The following is a 19,743-nucleotide window of genomic DNA, read 5'->3' as shown; positions in this document are numbered from 1 at the left end:
ATCTTACACTTATAAAATATGCAGATGATATGGCATTAGTGGGACGTGTAAAGGATATTCAGTCATTAGATACTTATCTGAATTTTGTTAACTTTATCATAATTTGGACAGACTACAGTTCTTTGCCGCTTAATATTAGCAAAACCAAAGAAATGTCTTTTGAGGCAAATAGTGCACTGGAACTTTGTGAACCTTTGTTAGTTGATGGAGAGGAAATTGAACAGGTGTGTGGTCTTTTAAATATTTAGGTACAGAGATTGATTCTCAATTTTGATTTGATAAGCATTCAGATAATGTTTTTAAAAGGCTTATCAACGATTAGGGTTATTGAGAAAACTGAGGAGTTTTAACATTGAAAAGGACATTTTGATAGTTGTTTATAAATCACTTATTGAATCTCTTCTTGCTTTTAATATTGTATCCTGGTTCAACTCTTTCTCTCTGTTAAAAGCAAAAACAACCAAAGGACCATGAAATGAATTTATATATTTGTATTTACATTTTTTATGGGATGAATGTAATGTTATGTGTTGCTGTAATGAGTAATATTTGTGTGTCTGAGCCTTTTGTCTAGAGACAATTTTCTACCCCGTTCTACACAATAAAGCTTTTTATTTTTTTCATTTTTTAATTCAGAATACTGTTTTTAATCAAGTTATCTCATAACATAAACTATATACAAACATATCCACAGACACACATTTATCCTTCCAGTAAATCGTTAATAAAAAGTACAAACAGAAAAACATGTTCAGTTCACTTCCCTCTGTATATTTTGGGCAATGAAAGCAAATATTCATTTATTGGGTTAAATTCTTATATCGTATTCTTTGTTGGTTTAATAAGTGGGTTGCCTGATAACACCTGAAACTTATGTGATTTATTAAAGTATTATCACTGATACTACTAATTAAGTTGTAATGGGCCAAATTTGCCAAAGTCAGAATTATCGCACAATATTAATGCATCCTTTTTCACTGATGTCATGGAATGAAAAAGCATCTGACAAACCATTTTCCAAAACATCCTGCATCACCTTCCCACACATTAGACACATTTTTTAACTTTGTTGAAACTTTGAACTAATGCAGAGAGGCCTAAAACATCATATCAACGCTGTTAAGACCACCGTTTCATTTGTACCATTTGTTACTGTTGCTATTTTGGAAATTGTTTGTTTTCAGATGAAAGGAATGATATGAAACATAAGCATGTAATCCTACAAATATTTTGACATGTTTTGGTTTAGATATTTTACCAGTGGGTTCAGGATGTTGAGTACTTTTGGTGAACTGCATAGAAAAACAAACCATTTAAGCTTTCAGCTGGAACATTTGTAGCGTTGATGGTTTAAATGAATGAGCCAGGCCTTTAAAAACATAAATACTATTTCCTGGCAGATTAAATATCACAATGAAAGCATCTTTCTGACATTTGTAACTATAAAGATAAGCTAAATAAATTACAGAATGATGGCACATTTAGTATCAGCTTCCTTATCGTATAACTTTATTAACTTATTCGTTAACTTATTGTAAGCTGGTAAAATATCTGTTTAATATTCAAAATGTTTTTATTTCAATATCATCAGAGGTTTCATGTAATTGCTTTCCTACAGTTTTTTTTTAAAAGGAATGTTCAGCCAAAAATCATCCGTCAACATTTTTTTCCCCCTTGTGTTGTTCAAAATGTGTTTATGACTCATGTGGATATTTCATCTGTGGCACACAAAAGAAGACATTTTGAAAAATATCTCAGTGGTTTTGTGTCCACACAATGGAAGTCAATGGAGACCAAGGTTTTTTGGTTACCAACATTCTTCAAACTATCTTATTTAGTGTTCTGCAGAAGAAATAAAGTCATACAGGTTTGAACGGACATGAGGTTGAATAAAGGATTAAAAAAATTGAGTGAACTATCACATGACAAATGCAAGGATTTGCTTGTCATATGGGACACTAACACACTGCCAGAAGAGGGCAATATCACCAAAAAGCAAGTGATCTTACAATTTGTCGTTTTATCACATTATGAATCACATAGAAAAGGCTTCACATCTACAAAATATTGCAGTACAGTTAATAAAACTCATATCTCAATAAGATCATATCAGAGTAGTAAGTTGCTTTATTCTTAATACCAATGGTGATCGAAAACTCATGTGTCTGTCATGTTGTGATCACATGACTAGCTAAATAAAAACAAATTCTTAGTGACCCACAATTATCAGACTTTGAGTTTAAAATAATGTCCCACAGTCAAACACCACCTAAGTGCCTAAATGTGCCCCTCTATATCCCAGATTCCAATTAGTTCCGATGCTCCTACTGTCCATTGTCCAATATCCCCCAACAGGCTATTTCCTGTCATTGTGCTGACTGAGCACATACATGTAGACAGTTAGCCACTTACATCATAAGAACCAATTGTGACTCATACATAAAAGACTATAAATTATACCATTGAAAACATGAACAAGGTGGATGCCATAGTCCCGTTGTTAACACCCGGACATAGCGTCAGTGCACACATGGTGACCCAAGTTTGATTCTCGACTCTCATGCCAATTCTGCTTCCCCATCTCCACAAAATGCTTTCATGCCACCTTTCTACTGTCCTGTTGCAATAAAGACATAAAAGGGAGATACAGACACATGAACTGAAGTCATCATCTGTCTGTATCTCCCATCTAGTGAAATAATGAACAAATTGATGTTAGTTACAATATCATGACAGCAGAGGAACTACGCAACATTTGTGGTCCGTGTTTACTGTGGTCTAATTTATGAATGTCACAAGTTCAAGTCTAAGCATCTGATTCAAAACTTGTGCCTGGGCATTACATATTTCTCATGTGATTGTCATTGTCATCCAACAATATCTTAAATGATTCTACTAAGGAGAAATGAGCAATTTAAAAGAATTGCAGGCATACTGTAGGTATGAGATGTTGCTGGGCAAACTTGGAAAAAAATGATTTGAGATTGAAATCTCTGAATTTAAAATTCGATTTAAATGCATTGATATGCTATGAGTACATTTTGAGACATGGTTGAGATGTCTTCTAAAAAAAACCAAAGGAGAGACATTCTAATTTTATCCTATTGGTACCTTGAAAAAAATGCAAAGATATTTAAAGACATAGTTCAGGCAAAATAAAAATTCTGTCATCGTTTATTCACCCTCATGATGTTCAAAACGTGTATGTGATTTCGTCTGTTGAAGACAAAAGAAGATATTTTGAGAAATGTCTCAGTGGTATGTTCATACAATGGACGTCAGTGGAGGGCAATGCTGTTTGGTTATCAACATTCTTCTAAATATCTTCTCCTGTGTTCTGCACAGGAAAGAAATCATACAGGTTTGGAATGAAGGCAGTAAAGGATAAAGTTAATTTGTGCTTTCTTTTCCTAAGGTTCCCATTGTTAAGAAAAAGCATTTAACATTTTCATTTTTCCCTCTCCCAGTATAAACAGGATGTTTATACCAGCGCGAGGGCCACAGACAAGCCCAGCACTGATGGCCCGATAACCTCAGTGAGTTCCTAGAGTGAACCTCATCCTACAATCTAGATTAACAGGGATTTATATCTCCATTCTGAACGAGTTCAGAGTGCCCCAGAGCTCAGCTAGGCTGATGCTCTTCCTGTAGCGGTAGTTACCGTGTTTCAGCATCGGATCCCATTTGCCTGTGTTTATTTCACTGAGCATGGGTTTCTTTTCACAACGGCAACACAGGGTCTGAGCTCTTACAAAAACAGGATTATCAGGGAGAGTCAATGTGTGGAGGTTCGTTCGCAGATATGGTCAGAAAGGCACAGGAACGTAAAAATGCAAAAGTGGTTACGTTGCATATTTTAATGCAAACAAATATGCAAACAATGAAAATTTAAACAAATCATTTTTATTTAGTTTAGATGTAGTGAAACTGGTCTGCTAAAATATCTGTATGCTCAACCTGATTGAGATCGTACGAATTAGCCAAAATTAGCCATCTTGTAAAATAGTTACGTTTTTGCCGTGAGATTGTGTTGGGATGCTTCACGCTATTATACCAAGATGCTTTTGAAGAATGCATGTTCATTTAATCAATATTGGAATTATTATAGTTCATTATTTCAGATTAAATATAAACTTTCTGTCTGCCCCCATGCGCTACAATTTTGAGTGTGATTTATTGGTCATAAAGAAAAAATACAAAATAAAAGAAGTTGACGATTAATTTGGCTGACTCAAAGCCTTATTAATTTTTTTAAAGACCTTTCAATAGATATCGTGATAACATAGATATTACGCAATTTTTTGGGGGGTGATAACTATCATGAAAATGCAATATCGTGACAGTCCTGCAACCAACCACACGTTATCATCTAGTAGAGCAAGTTTTCCAAGCACCTCACACATTTCCTTAAAAAACAAATGAAAGAAGTTTTACAACACTATACAATAGAGAGGCTTTCCTGGTTGAATAAAAATATATATTCATCCTCATGTCACAAATAAATATGACCATCATAAAAATATCTTCTAAGTTGTAAATCAGCATGGCATTTACTGCAGTTTTTTATATTGTTTTTTTCTCACTTCATTGTAGACTGCCCGGAGGCTGTTTTAACAAAGCCAGAGGTAGTAATATGAACGACCGTTTCCCGTAAGAAGCTATTAAAGTTGACAATCTTACCCAGCAGCCTCTCTGTTTACAAGCCCCTCTCTTTTGAGAAATCCCCCCTCTTGTCGTATTTTGTTCGTTCGTTTAAGTTGTCTCACGTTCGCATACAGTGATCCGACGTATAAAATAAGTGTACTGAGAAAGCTAAACATAACTAAATCTGTTGATAGGTTTAGCCATGTAATGTTAATTTGCCTCTTGATGTGACACAAGAGATTCAGTGTTGCAGGACTTAGTGTTTTTCCAAACGTACCCAGCACGTTGAGGGTAATTTGGGCGGTGAGTGGTGTCATTAAATCGGCCAGACACACGGGGCTTTCACGCTCTCCTACAAGACTTAGGTGTACACAAGTGCCATAGACATCTGACACAATTCCCCACTTGTGTAGGATCAGCCAGAGTTTGTTCACTCTGCAACATTGTTGATTTACCCGAAGTGTTGTGGAATCGTTCAACGGTCATTTTCAGCCGTGAAGGTTTTACACAGAGGGCCAACTGAAAAGCAACATCTTGAAACAAACTGCAGTCCGTGTCGAGCAAAATATTCAACTGTTTTCCAGTGTAAACATAACCTTTAACACTAGCTAGCATTTGATCTGTTTTTATTTTATTTACATCACTGGTCAAATGTTTGGACGCACTTCACTGAATTTACATTTCTCATGATCTTAGAAACCTTTTGTATAACATCTTTGGTCTCTTTACACTCCCTTACATTCCATTACTAATAATACGGAATATGTAGTAGTGTCCCAACATCTGATGCGTGTCAAGTTGACTTCATCGACTATCCTAAACAAAAAATGGAAGGCCATCTTGGGACAAAATGTAAGCCATCAAAAAGTATTAATATTTCATCACACTTTCCGAATTAAGGAAAGCCGAACCTTCCAAAAAAGTTGTGACCGTCAGCCTCCTTTGAGGCCTCTGTTCTTAATCTTTTGGTTCCAGTCCATAGAAAACAATTCTTCAGAGCTGATGTGGAATGGATGCCGTGAGAATCAACAACTCTTTTGCGAGGACATGTTAGATATGAGGCACTTCGTTGCTGATAAAGCTCAAAGGAGGCACCTAAACATGAACCATTTATGGGTGCGCAGACCAACGGCTAAAAATACTTTGGAGCTCCGCTTTTGAGTTTCACAGACCCTTTCTAAGATTTAATAAAACCAAGTGGGTTTACAAGAAACTAGTCTAATGTTAAAACTTGTTGGTATCGGTTACTGTGTATTTTCCATTGCATCAAAATATCAGATAAAATGCAAATGAACATTTGTTGACGTCTTCTGCTTCTCAGATTTATTTTCCAGAGAAAAAGCCCCCCAGTCATCTCAAGTGATTCTTTTAGATCTTCAAAAGTGATCTCAACTCTGAACTGCTATCAAGTCTTCAAACTAAATCAAATGTATACAAACTCAAATGTTTCTCAGTAGTTATTCCAAAACCAAATCTCTTATCTTACTCATCTCCATTACTTTTAAATTTTTTTAGCTTTAGTATGGCTGACTGCCCTACAAAGAATACGTTTATTCAAGTGTGCTATTTGTATACTTCTGAAAGTAATCACAAGCTAATTTTTACGTGCTTCACAGAAATATATTTAATAGGACACTCAAGTATATTTGGCCTATAGTTGTACTCTTTTGATGCACATATACTCTATTCAAGTATAATGATGTATTCTTAGTACATTTGGCTTGTTGTTGTGTTTCCCATTTCGGTTAAACTTTTTCAAATCATTTGAATGCTTTTCAAGACATCAGTAAAACTGACGGTTTGTCCAGAAAAATTCACTTCAAATCTATGTTAAGTTAGTTTAGAAACCAGGTTACTACTCCTAAGCCTTACATTTGAAAGTTGACTTTTATAAATAGAAATGCAGGCCAGTTTAGTCCCAAGTAGTATTAAAATAGTACACTTACACTATTTACAAGTACATTCGTATTTGTATACTTACTGTAGTAAACCTGGGACAAAGAAAAAATCTGTCTTCTTTTATTCACCCATAAGTTGTTCAAATATGTATACATTTCTTTGTTCTGTTGAACTGAATTTAGGAAAGCAAACACTTCTGACTTCCATTGAATTTTTCCTACAATGGTTGTCAATGGTGGCCAACTGTGTGGTTAAAAGCATTCGTCCAAATATCGTTCTCTGTGTTCATCAGAAGAAATACATTTATTCAGAATTAGAACAACTCCAGGTTAAGGAAATGATGACAGAATTTTGGCAGAATTATGAACTCTGACACCCTTAACTAAAGATATTTTCTGAGTCTTGAACTTTACACAACGAATTAAACAACCCAAATTAAGAGTAATCTGAATGTCAAACCCTGACAATGCTTATCACCCGACCAATTGCATGGGAGGACGCAGGGGAAAAATATGAGCTCATTAAAAAACAAATTCCACATCTTTTCATTTCTTTCTCAGTCTGGTTTCTTCTCCACGCCCGGATACGTGCTGAGCTTATTTTCACACCACATTCCCGTAAGAAACCCTCACAGTACCACATGACCTTCCGGCATCTTAACAAACAAACCTCCACACCTAAACCTCACCGCTGGTCAATCTAAGCACACTGCGCCCTATCCCTCCTGCGTCTGTCCATTGAAAGGCATGGAAGAGACATGGAAGACACAAACCCACATGTTTTAACAACATCCTCAGACGTAAAGTGTATACAGAGAAATATAAACACAGCTGGAGAAGGTGCCGACACGGCCGGTAGGTAGAAAATGTGCCGTACATATGCTCATCAGAGAGCTCAAAGCTGATCCGAGATGAGCTTCATGAAGTCTTTTGTTGAGGTTGTGGGATGTGTAGGCTGATTCTAGAGCAGTGGGGAAAAGCACAGACCAAGACTTTATTATCTCGATGTGGCTTGAAATGTTACAGATGAGCACAGAGTGAATGCAGCATGAGGCAATGTCTTCATGGAGCTCGAACATGTCACAGATCACAACCTTTGGGGAATTTCATGCTTAGTAAAATAGTATTGTTTACATTTGTGATGGAAGACATGATGTAGTGGGATACGTTGGAATACAGATGGTGAATCCCACATTTTAAGAACGCATTTTTTGCTCTTTTTGATTTCTGCAATGCGATTGTTTAGACGCATGATAACATTGTTATCGTTTTTCAATTCACAATCAATCAGAAACAAGTTAAGGGCTACCAAAAACCGTTGGTCCACATTGACTTCTATTGTATGGACATAAAACCAATGCAAGTCAATTGGGATCAACGGGTTTCTAGTGAAAAAATATTTCTCACAATATAATATTTTGAGTTTTGCAGAGGAACGAAAGACATTCAGGTTTAAAATGAAATGACGAAATCTTCTTTTTCACTATCCTTCTAAGACAAATGAATAACATGATACTTATGTATGAGTCAGAATCAGTTTTAAGCCATCCTTGATATTGTGGAAAGGTAACATAAAGAGCCAAACAACATTTAGGAATCTGAATGTTTTACTGTCTTAATAAAGTTAAAAAGTAACAAGCTCATTTAGACACTGATATACATTTACTATAAATTCACTAATATCACTTAAAGGAATAAAGTGTAGTTGAAAAAATAGTTGTGTACATTTACTATAAAGTATACTTAAAAGTGTACATTGATAAACTAAATGGCTAATTTAGTCCCATTTAGTATTGAAATAGTTACACTTACAAGTATATAGTACATTGATATGTGCATACTATTTCTTTACTTTTTCGTGAACTAAACTTACATAAACTAAACCTAAGACAAATTTATACTACACAAAAACAGTTTCACGGCACATGGACATTGTTAAAGGGGACAACAGCAAGAGCCATCAAAATTAATGTATCCGATATGCGCAGTTGGGAGTGTTTTATCGCATAGTTTGCTCTAAAACATATCCCAATGATATCATTTTGCTGTATCTTTATCATTGTGGTGTGTTCTCGTAAGTTTAGAAAGATTTAAACAACTTAATTTTTTAATTACAGACATCATTATCATCCTAGTTTGAACATCCATTACATCAAAGTTTTATATTTGGAGCAAGAGATATGTTCAAATTTGGCAAACAGACATGTTTTTTATATGGTAACAGGCATTTGTCATCAACAACATCATTTGGTTATCTGTGACATTTAAAGAACAACTTGGTCTGAAGGAAAATTTTGAAAAAAATGGAAAATCTGACACTTTATTATCAGTAATGTTCCTAATGGTTATAGTCAATTCAACAGCTTGATTGGAAATGGTGAGAAGATCAACAAGACATGTGTTACCTCGGCAGATCTTTATCTATTCTATTTATGAGGGAGTAAATGGAAGAAAGCCACCAACAAACAGTTTCCGGCGGTCATTCACCAGTCACTTTATTTGCCTCTGATAGATCATGTATGAATAATGAAAAGGTTACATTATACAGTAAATAGGATACTGCCAATTCTCATCTCACTTACGCACCCATATGTCACTTTAAACCTGTTTGACTTTCTTTCTTCAGCAGAACCAAAAATAAGATATTTCGAAGAATGTTGGTATCCAAACTTCACTGACCCTCATTGACTTCCATTGTATGGAGACAAAATCATTCCTCAAAATATCTTCTTTAGTGTTCCACAGAAGAAAGAGACAAATTTTTAACCACATGAGGGTGAATAAATAATGACAGAGTTTTTATTTTCGGGTGAACTATGCACTAAAGGCTAAATCTTTAACAAAGCAATAAACAATAGCGTTACTAGTGTTTTGTAAACGTATAATTGACAAACATCCGAACAAAGACGACTGAGCCGCTGTAGTAATGCTAACCCCCTCAGGGAGCTTATGTACTGAAGAAAGACAGAGCATTTGACAGATTGGAATGTGTATGATCTATTTCGATGATGTTGAAAAAGCCAGATCTGTCTGGGAATATGGCTCCCTTACTTATAATGGTTGTGTAAAAGTGTATGTATACCAGACTCCCAAAAAACACACACGATTTGCATCCTGACTTTATCTTAATTGATAAAGTTTTCAAAAAATGGATTCCAGTGGAATCCGCCCAACTGTTCTCTGAAGTATAATCCACACACCACATGAAATGTAGTAAGAATAGAAAAATACTAAACTTGCTTTTTACTCAAAACAGAAAAAGCACAAACTCATAATGAGGTTGGTGGAATATATATTGATGTTTTAAGAAGATGTGTCGGAAGACATATTGGAAGTGTTGGAAGACACTGGTCCAGATGTTTGAAAAGACATGACGAGGGTCAAGACATGTGAAACTTGGTAAAAGCATCGAACATACAGTAAGACACGTTCAAAAATGCTTCAGCCTCGCCTGCACACTGGGGGTGTCTCAATTTTTGACCTCGTCTCACACTTCTATACATAGAATTAGTTTTGTCTGGACATATGGAGCCAAAAATGCATATTTCTTGAATGCAGTAAAGACAAATGGTCCTGTCTAAACGGTCGTGTTTAGGGACGGAGGCTGTCTGATTTATTAGAGGACATCAGTAAAGATCTCTTTCCTCACTTGACCTCTATCTCGTGCTGCACTAAATATGAATGATACTATATGTCTCATGAATCAGACACATGTAGCATATATGACATACCCTCCCCAATCTATTTGGATTAGGAATACATTCCCAGACCTCTGCCTCGCTGAAAGTACTAAAGGAGATTTAAGAGCTGAGGGTTGTTTATACGACAGCGATTTTAGTTAGTTTCAGCGGCAAATAGGGTGAGAGTCTATTTGAGCTTAACAAATTGTACACAAGAATAATAACTAAATGTTTAAAATTACTTAAAAAAAGTACTTTTCTTTTGAAAAATAACATTTTGAATCAGTTTAATTTTGTTTATTTCTAAGGTGCTTTTCACTGTTTTGCATTGTGACTGCTTGGAGACATAAAGACAAAAAATCCTTAAAAAATCCAAATAAAAAGGAAAAACAAGCTTTATGTATGCTGTAAACAAAGTTATTTTACAGAATTTCACCAATTGTTTTACAATTCTGCGGTAAATCAAAAAATGAACTGTAAACTTACAAATTTGTAAAGTAACATGAAAATCTTTTTACTCAACAAAAACCAGCTGGGGAGCCAGAAAAAAAGTCAATGAGTTCTCACTACTTGTATAACATAAAAAGGCACCAGCTCTTCATGCTTTAAAGAAGTTTCATCGTATTTCACAATTATCAATGTTTAAAGTGTATAACAATAATAAAAGGTAAAGAATGTTCAACGCAAAATGACAAACATTTCAGCTGGCTTAAAGAGACCATAAGGTGATGCTAAAACAAACATCAAGAGTCTTTACGGCTATTCTTAGAGAGACCTGAAAAAGGCATCAAACTTAACAGCAGATAAGAGACAAGTCAAGATAAGTTATCAAAATACATGCAAATCACAAAACCAGAAGAATGTGATTGGTATACAACAACACAGTTGAGACATTCTTCTGCTCAGACCCTTGAAGGACCACGTTAATGTGAGAACAGACTGTAACTTCTGCTGTGGTGTGCATGTCCTTCGGATGGAAAAGGAAGCTGTTATTGATGGGAACTTTTAAAATGTGGTACGTAACTGAATAAGCAAAAGCCAGATGTTTGGTGTCTGAGAGCAAATGGGTGGGTGGCGGGTGCAGGGCAGTTAGGATGAAGGCATAGGCGGGGGCAAAAAGCTGAAGGCCCATGAGATTCCCTTTTTCCCTACATTCATAAACACGTACCCCTCGGTTCCCACTGAACTTCACATTGCAAATCACCACTGCATGTCGGAAAGCCTTGAATCACATAAGCATACCAAACACCGGCTCGATAAATCTACCAAATGTCGCTATTAAAACCTGCCCGTCTGATTACTCTGAAGAAAGATTACATCGGCCATTCGCTCGTCTACGGCATCTCCTTTCCCCAAACGCCAAGTTAAACAAAATGTGGAAGTCATAATCACAAAGACCAGGGTGTTTTTAGGGTTATTAATGACCTCGACTAACTAGCACGCAACAGCCAAATGGATTCAAGAGGAATTATGGAACTGGAGTGCAAATCTGAAATCTGGACTTTAAAGTGAACTGGAGAAGATCAGAAACATGATGGTCTTAATGGGCTGTAACAGTGGTCCACGCAACCTCCCCCTTCCAAAACATTCCTTTGCCAATGCACCATCTCTAGGCTGGAGTGCAAAATTAGACCTCCTTTGGGAACACTGTGAGAATGTCAAGTCTGTTTGCATATAGCATGGGAGAACAGCAATGGGGGTGTGCGAGATGTTACACAAAAAACTTTAGAAGTTTCTGTTTTTATTAATCATGTGTTGAAAGGATGGTTGTTTCAGAGCTGTGGATTCACTTAGGCGGCCCATGAAAACCTTCTTTGGGGTTTGCGTGCGTGCGTGTTTTGTACTAGCCGAGGGTCTGGGAGAATGACGACCTGCCGCCCCAGAAGGAGGGAAAAAAATGGCTGTTCTCATTTTTACCACGAAAAACAATGTTTGATCAAAGAATGGATATGAGATGTTTTAACTGCAAACGTTGTTGGGCTTGGCTTTCGTTCGGGGAAACTATCAAATGAGACCAGTTGAGGCAATAAATAAAGGATGTCACATACTTTTGGACGTTATACTAGATGCCCCCATTCACAAGCTTTATGACCACTGCCCATGCAAGTAAAAACATAAATATGCATAAACACACAAATTCACACCATCATGTTAAAATATTCATTATTTTTCCACATCCATGGCACGTTTTGGTAATTTTGAAATCTTAACTGAATATTTTGTCGACACATTTAACAAGTTTAAAACAAATCTAAACACCGATAAAATAATTTTATTAAACATTATGATTTGTAGGTCTTCATCTAAACTGAAAAAACACCCAAAAGTCAAAACATTATTTTAAGTCGGAGATTGGCCCATTTGTCAACACAGCAACATTTTTTAAATAAAAACCATTCTGTGAATTTAATGGGGTCACATTGTTTTAGATGCAATGCAATATGTATTCATGATTTAAGGTTAAAAACGCTTTCTTTCACATATTGTGCTCCTATTTGCTCCGCCTCATTAAAACATGCAGATTTTTGACAAAGCTCATTGCTCTGTAAAGCGAGGTGTGCTATGATTGGCCAGTTAACCAGTGTGCAGTGATTGGTAGAATACTGCAAGCATGTGACGGAAATGTAACGCCTCTTACCATATTTGGAACATCAGGTTCCAACGCAAGTGTTCTGACAAGTACACCCACCTTACTAGCGTATACATTTGTGCAGTCTTAATCAAATCATACCACGAACTGACGTAGATTTGTGGGCGGTGTTTACACGAGACGTTTCAAACATAGATAGGATGCCTCTATTTTTCGGACACTTTAATTTAGCAATTTTAGGTGTCTAATACACGCATGGGAAACTTATAACAAACCAAAGACACAGAAATACACGCATTTACGCCATATGAGCCCTTTAATTGAAACTATAATGGTCTCTGGGTCTGTGCTGGTAACGTGTCGGGCTCTGGTGAGATATTATCAGCCCAAAAAGAAACCGAGAAAATACACAAGAAATAATGTAATGGCTTCATGGGAAAAAACAGCTCATGTTTTATCATTGTTTTGTAATAGAACCCATTAGAATTTGTATTAAATCCATTAGTATTTGTAATGGTTTATATTGTTTTTTCAAGGTGTATTGATATTTGCTATTTTCAAGTTTGAGTAAATGTTTCAAATTCAATCATATAGGCTATCAACCTATTTAACTGCAGTTCCTTGCTTCTCTCACACACGCGCGCACACACAAACACAAATGTTGTGTAAAACCAGTCTATGTATAAATCACACCTTTTAGTCTCACGTCAGGTGCCATAATGATGACTTATGTGGGGTTAAGTCATTCTGCGTGACTTCAACCAGTCATTCCCCGCAGTACATGGGATGCCTGTATAATGACACCGTGAGTGGGGAAAATGACACGACATCAGAGGATGCTCGAGCACGTGTCCGTCTGAAATATTACAGCGCGCGGCCGCCAAACAAACAAGTCATACTGAGAAGAATTCAAACACAGACGGCGGAACCTTCACTTGCTCATTCGTTGCCCGAAAAGTGCTGCTGTGTTCCCGCCCAGACTGAGGTGGAGAGTTGAGGGGAGTTAGTTTTGGGAGTTCGGGATTGGAAAGACGACTCACAGGTGAATTGGGTTTCCACAATAGTTTGTCTTCGACAGCACTTAAAGTTAGAAAGTAAGGAAGAACTATTAAAACAGTTGCATGACAAACTTTAGGCTAACGTTAGATTTTGGGATAGGCGAGGTATTCCGCACATTATAAAGCATGCTGGAAGTTCTTCAGTTTCTAACTTTATCTGACATGAGAAATAAACGGTAAGTCTGCTTTATCACGTCAAAAATCTTCAATATTGCATAGAAAAAATCTTGTTCAGGTTTTTGGTCTTCTTGCATTTTGTATTATTTTTGAAAACTGATTTTTTTATTCTATTCAGCTTTCCTGTATCTCAGTGGTAAGAGCATTGCGTTAACAACGCAAGGTTGTGGGCTCGATCCCAGGGGATAGCAAATACCTACGTAAAATGTATAGGATAAAGCAATAAGTCGCTATGGATAAAAGCGTCTGCCAAATGCCTAAATGTAAACGCTCACACAATGTTATACTATATAACCGACTGAAAGTCAGTTGTCATAACGTTTCTCAAGTAAACACACTTTTTGTTGTGTTGTCTTGACTCCTGCAAGACGTTTAATAGACCTACAGATCAGTTTGTGTTTGACATAATTAACTCATTAATTACTAAAGTCAGATCCGCGATTCCCAAACGATCACTTTTGATTGATTGCTTCCTTAATACGTCACAAAGGCGTTCTCGTTTTTATTCTATTCAAAATATCCTTCGTCATATTGTTTTATTTTAAGTAAAAGTGTTGTGAGGATGTTTTTGCGTAGAATTTACATTTCCATAGTTTTAATATATGAAAGCAGTAACTTTGTATTATGGCTCCTGTATGACATATCGCTGCTCTTTTTAAGTCGCTTTGGATAAAAGCGTCTGCTAAATGACTAAATGTAAATGTATATAGCGCTCACATTTCATGGTTAAACAGGATAACGTTATTATATCAAAATCATGGTTAATTTGTTGTTACCATGATTTGACTTCAAAGAAAAAGGATACTAGTTAATGTTAAAGGTAACCATGTTACTATAGTAATACACAATTTCTTTATTATTAGCCTTGGACATGAGACTTGCGAAGTATCCATGACCACAAACGCGGTTTTACATCAAAGACCTAAACCAGATTTCCGCTTTTTGAAACCTTAATTTGCTCACAGCCTGTCAGCTGATCTTTTTCCGCTCTGTTTTTGTTTCTTTTTGCTTTTAGGTCTTTCAAAGAAAACCATGATGTGTGAAGCCGATCCGCTTAGCAACTCCATCAACATAAGTCGCTCATAGGCGCCGTCTGCTTTCCGAAGGCGGTAGTGCAGTGCGGGGAAAATGGATAACGTGCTTGAGCCAGATATGAATTTGGATATAGTTAACCACTACAACCACTCCGGTAAGTGGGAAAGACCAAGAAGCACAGGCACGTGCAAAAAAGCCCTGCTAATTTTCATCTGCGTACTAATAGTGTTGGAAAACATAACTGTGTTGTTGGCACTGTGGCGCAACAAGCGTTTCCACAGCCGCATGTATTTTCTCATTGGCAACCTGGCATTGTCGGACATGTTGGCCGGAGTTGCTTATGTAGTCAACATTTTCACCTCTGGCCGCAACACATTTTTTCTCACTCCTAACCAATGGCTGTTGCGGGAGGGAAGCATGTTTGTGGCCCTTAGCGCCTCAACGTTCAGTTTACTTGCTATTGGGATTGAGCGGCACATGACGATGGTAAGGCTGCGTCCGTGTGAGACCGCCAGCAAAGGGAGGCTACTAGCCCTCCTTGGAGCCTGTTGGGCCGTTTCGATATTTCTAAGCGTCTTGCCCAGTCTGGGCTGGAACTGTTTGGGCAAAATGCACACCTGCTCTACTGTGCTGCCGCTCTATGACAAAAGCTACATAGCATTTTGCATCAGCATCTTTACCGCCCTACTAGCTGCCATTGTGGTGCTGTACGTACGTATTTACCAACTGGTGACATCGAGCGGGCGGAGGGTGAGCTCCCGGCCGTCGGATCGCTCGCTCGCCCTTCTACGCACGGTGGTGATAGTACTGGGAGTTTTTGTGCTATGCTGGGCCCCTCTTTTCTTATTGTTGCTGTTGGATGTGGGCTGCAGCCCAAAGCGGTGCCCGGTTCTCTACCAGGTGGACTGGTTCATCGCCCTGGCGGTGCTCAACTCCTCCCTGAACCCTCTCATTTACACGCTGTCCAGCCGGGAGATGCGGGCGGCGTTCTTTCGAGTTCTGTGCTGCTGTTTCTATAACACGTCTCTAGACTCCATTCCCACAGCAACAGGCGCGAAGCTCCCGGGAATAGTCCTCGACACTGCAGAAAACAGCAAATCCAGCATGGCGGGGGCACAGAGCGGTGTGGCCAAATCTACCCTGATGAGAAGTAATGTGACCACACCAACAAACTCAAACCACCAGCATGGGGACACGCCAACACCCGTAACACAATCGACAGGGCCGGGTGACCTGCTGTCTGCTGTGCTGATGAAAGCAGGCGCACTTCCTTCTTTGGGAAAGTTCTGAAGCATTTAGAAGAACGGATTTACAGGATACTACAGTCTCGCTTGTGATGAATTATCTGTACGCTCTATGGGCATTACAAAACCAGGATTCGCTTTCATACAAAGACCATCACTTGACACAATCATTTTAAATGGATTACGGACCTTGTCAAAGCTTATCTGAAAATTTGCTCACCGAACTGAATTTTTTTCTACATGTATTAATATTTATGAGATTTTGCTCTGTGCACAAAAGACCACTGAATAATATAATCACTCTAAAAAGGTGTGCAATCTTTTCGTAATGACCACACGAAGACCGTATATAAGTGTATATTACGACTGACCATTTAATTTTTTCACAGTTTGTTGCTAACATACAAAACTGTTTGGTATTCTTAACCATTATAAAGGTTCTATAAAAGAAATAGGGTGTGTTAAAGAATGATGGACTGAATGGAAGTTTACGGTTTATAATCTGTGGATCGGTTGAGATGACATGGTAAGATTTCTGATACAATATATACAATGGAAACACTGTGAATGTGATGAACTTCTGATTGTGTTTATCATTGGAAATTCAGAGAAATCAACCTAAGGCATGTGCTAGTGAATACAGTATGTTATAGAAAAAAAGTTTTTTGTTTTGGTAGGCAAGGCTGTTAACATTGTTCACATTGTGGGGTTTTTCCATGTAACCACTAGAGGGAGCTGTAGCATCACATTGAAATGGACAACACTACAGAACATATGTGGAGGCAATTTTGTGTGCACTATCATTCATCTATGAATTCAATCTAAGGCACTTGTTGGATAAAAAAAGTACCCCATAATAAATGGTTTTGGCTGCAAAACGATTATGATCATTGGCCGTAAACAGCTGTGCACAAATGTAGTTTAGATGATCAAAGTCAACTGGTTATAATGCTTTTGATACTTCAAGCAACTTATTGTATCAAAAAAGAAGGTAAGACTGAAAACATTGTGATAACGAATGACATTTAGTTGAGATTTTTTTTAGAAATAGTATTTGACAGGTGTGACATTTCAAGTAATTTGCCATCTTAAGCTCTAGTCTCTCGGTCTCTCTCTCTCTCTCTGTCTCTCTGTAACACACACACAGTGGTATTTGCAGTCAGGTTAAGTAAAAAAAGAAAAGAGAACATGATGCTCTAAAACAAACCTAAATCATTTAACAAAACCATGTCCTTAGCGAAAGCATTTGTATTGTCATCTTGCATAAAAAATAAGAAATGATTCAAGCATCAGAATCAATAATAACCACCAGAAAGAGTGATTTTACATCGTGTGAGCAGTTATAAAACGGCGCCGATACCCAACATCCAACGATGAACCTACTATACAAAGTCTTTGAAATCATCACATGCCATGTAACCAACATAAATCTTTTAAACTGAGGCATTACACACTTGTCACATACAGTATTCCTCTGAAGCTCATGTTATGAATGGCCCTTTGCCACAATAGATCAAAGCACGGACCACTGAGCTATTGTGCGCGGCCACTATTGAGGATATTCATTTGGCTAAGGGTGCGTGTCAGAGCGGAGGGGAGTCTGCGCCTGAATGCATCAGGCTGGCACCTTTCTTGGCCCTGCGCTCCGTGAGAACAATGCCTCCATCTGGACGAGCAGCTCAGGATGCGCTATTGCAAGAGCGCTCAAATTGATTTCCTCCCGTTTGGAGAATAGAGGTCAGGTTTAACAAGCTTTTATGGGTTGATTGAGGTAGAAACCGTTTGTGGGTACGTGTTGTTTGGAGAATCAGCTGTGATCATGATCTATGTGACAAAAATTGCTTTTTTGAATGAGGTTTGGAATTGGCCCCTCAGTTCTAAAACAAAGATGCTACACGATTCCATGAAGGACATTTAAACATTTTCTATGTAGTAAAAAAAGAGTCTTTAGACTATGTAAACACAAATAAATTGTTACAGTAACCTTTAACTGAATGGTTCTTTGGGGAAGCAAAAATGGCTCCTCTACTCTGAAAAATATAGATGCTTAAAAGGTTTTTCACAGCGATGCCATAGAACAGTGGTTCTCAAATGTTTTTTGGCGTAAGGACCTTTTTATGATATTTTCAAGTACCCCTTGACCAGACAACAACATTTTAGCTTAAAATACAGTGAAAGGAGTCAAAAAGTTATATTATATCTAAATTTATTAATTTATTTTTTATGCATCTTTGTGTAGTCCTAATTTCATTTAAAAATACTATTATCATAATTTATTGATTACCATTATTTATTCCTAAATGTCACTTTCTCTCACGTACCCCCTGCAATACCCCCATTTGAGAACCACTGCCATAGAAGAACCATTTTGGGTTCCACATAGAAACATTCTGTCAAATGTTCTTTAAAGAACCATCTCTTTCTTACTTTTTTATAATCCAAAGAACCTTTTTTCGCCAGAAAGAAACTATTGTGAAAAGAAACCAAAAGGTTCTTCAATGGCATAGAAGAACCTTTGGAAGCACTTTGAAGAGTGCATGGCATTGCTGTGAAGAACCTTTATTTTTAAGAGTGATCTCACTATAGAGTGAACTCTAGAATTATAGTTTGAGCTCTCGTCTTAAACATGAATGTTTTAGTTTAGTTAAGTAAAAAACCTGGGAACAAAACCTGGAACCAAGCACGTTTTAGCATTTCAGGTTCCCTCATCCTGACGTCATTGGGTGTTTGAAATGGGTTTTTAGTTTAAATGCCCGAAATAGAGTCTGTGGTTAACACAAGCTTAAGATTTTTTTAATGTTTTGTTCTACAACATAACACACCAACAATACATCATCGCTCGTGATTCTTTTTTACCCCTCTTTAAAATGTTTATCGTTAACAAGTTGCTACATGGGACTGCAAACATTGTTGGCAACATTAAATGTCAAGGTAGTAACAAAAGTCGGCACACCAGAGCTCCAAAAATAAATATTATTTAAAAGACTTTCACATTGTGTGTGATGTTTCGAGCACACAGGCTCTTGAAGACTTTCGTCATAAGCCATGCGAAAGTCTTTTAAATAATAAAGAATTTTTGCATAGTATGGACACAAATAACATTTCTTAAAATATCTGATTTGCGTTCCACTAAAGAAAAAGTCGTAGTTTTGTGGGTGAATAAATGAAGAATTTTTATATCTGGGGTGGACCTGTTTGACCAACCAAATGAAAAAAGAGGGAGTGTTCAAGAAAACCATTCGATTTTAAGATGGTTATGTGTAGGTCTGAGGGCTTGAACAACGTTGTTCCCATCACTGACCTCTCTTTCTAGAGGTATGTTAGGGATAGGCCCGTTGGATAGTTGCCAAGATCGGCCATCGAAGCATGTCGAAGCAGCTCCTTGTCTTCATAACACGCTGAGATCTGGATGACTAC

At 37.3% G+C, this 19,743-nt stretch overlaps 1 protein-coding gene across 2 annotated transcripts; it reads left to right on the top strand.

Annotated features, from left to right (window-relative positions):
* The first annotated feature begins 13,688 nt into the window (after window positions 1–13,688).
* s1pr3a (sphingosine-1-phosphate receptor 3a) lies at window positions 13,689–17,190 on the top strand. 2 transcript variants are annotated; one of them, XM_056759020.1, is made up of 2 exons: window positions 13,689–13,854; window positions 15,063–17,190. In XM_056759020.1, exon 2 carries the CDS (start codon window positions 15,176–15,178, stop codon window positions 16,370–16,372), a length of 1,197 nt encoding a protein of 398 aa, XP_056614998.1. In that variant the 5' UTR covers window positions 13,689–13,854; window positions 15,063–15,175; the 3' UTR covers window positions 16,373–17,190. The 2 variants fall into 2 exon arrangements, with proteins under 2 accessions (XP_056614998.1, XP_056614997.1); XM_056759019.1 differs by having other exon boundaries at window positions 13,689–14,046.
* Window positions 17,191–19,743: the final 2,553 nt, after the last annotated feature.

This window comes from Triplophysa dalaica, chromosome 10 (genome assembly GCF_015846415.1).
Source record: "Triplophysa dalaica isolate WHDGS20190420 chromosome 10, ASM1584641v1, whole genome shotgun sequence".
NCBI classification, from domain to species: Eukaryota; Metazoa; Chordata; class Actinopteri; order Cypriniformes; family Nemacheilidae; genus Triplophysa; species Triplophysa dalaica.
Note: the sequence above shows the minus strand (reverse complement) of the source record. Positions and strands in the feature narration are given on the sequence as shown.

Bases quoted from the DNA above. Each gene is read 5' to 3' on its own strand.
- s1pr3a (XM_056759020.1), top strand. From the start codon at position 15,176: ATGGATAACGTGCTTGAGCCAGATATGAATTTGGATATAGTTAACCAC.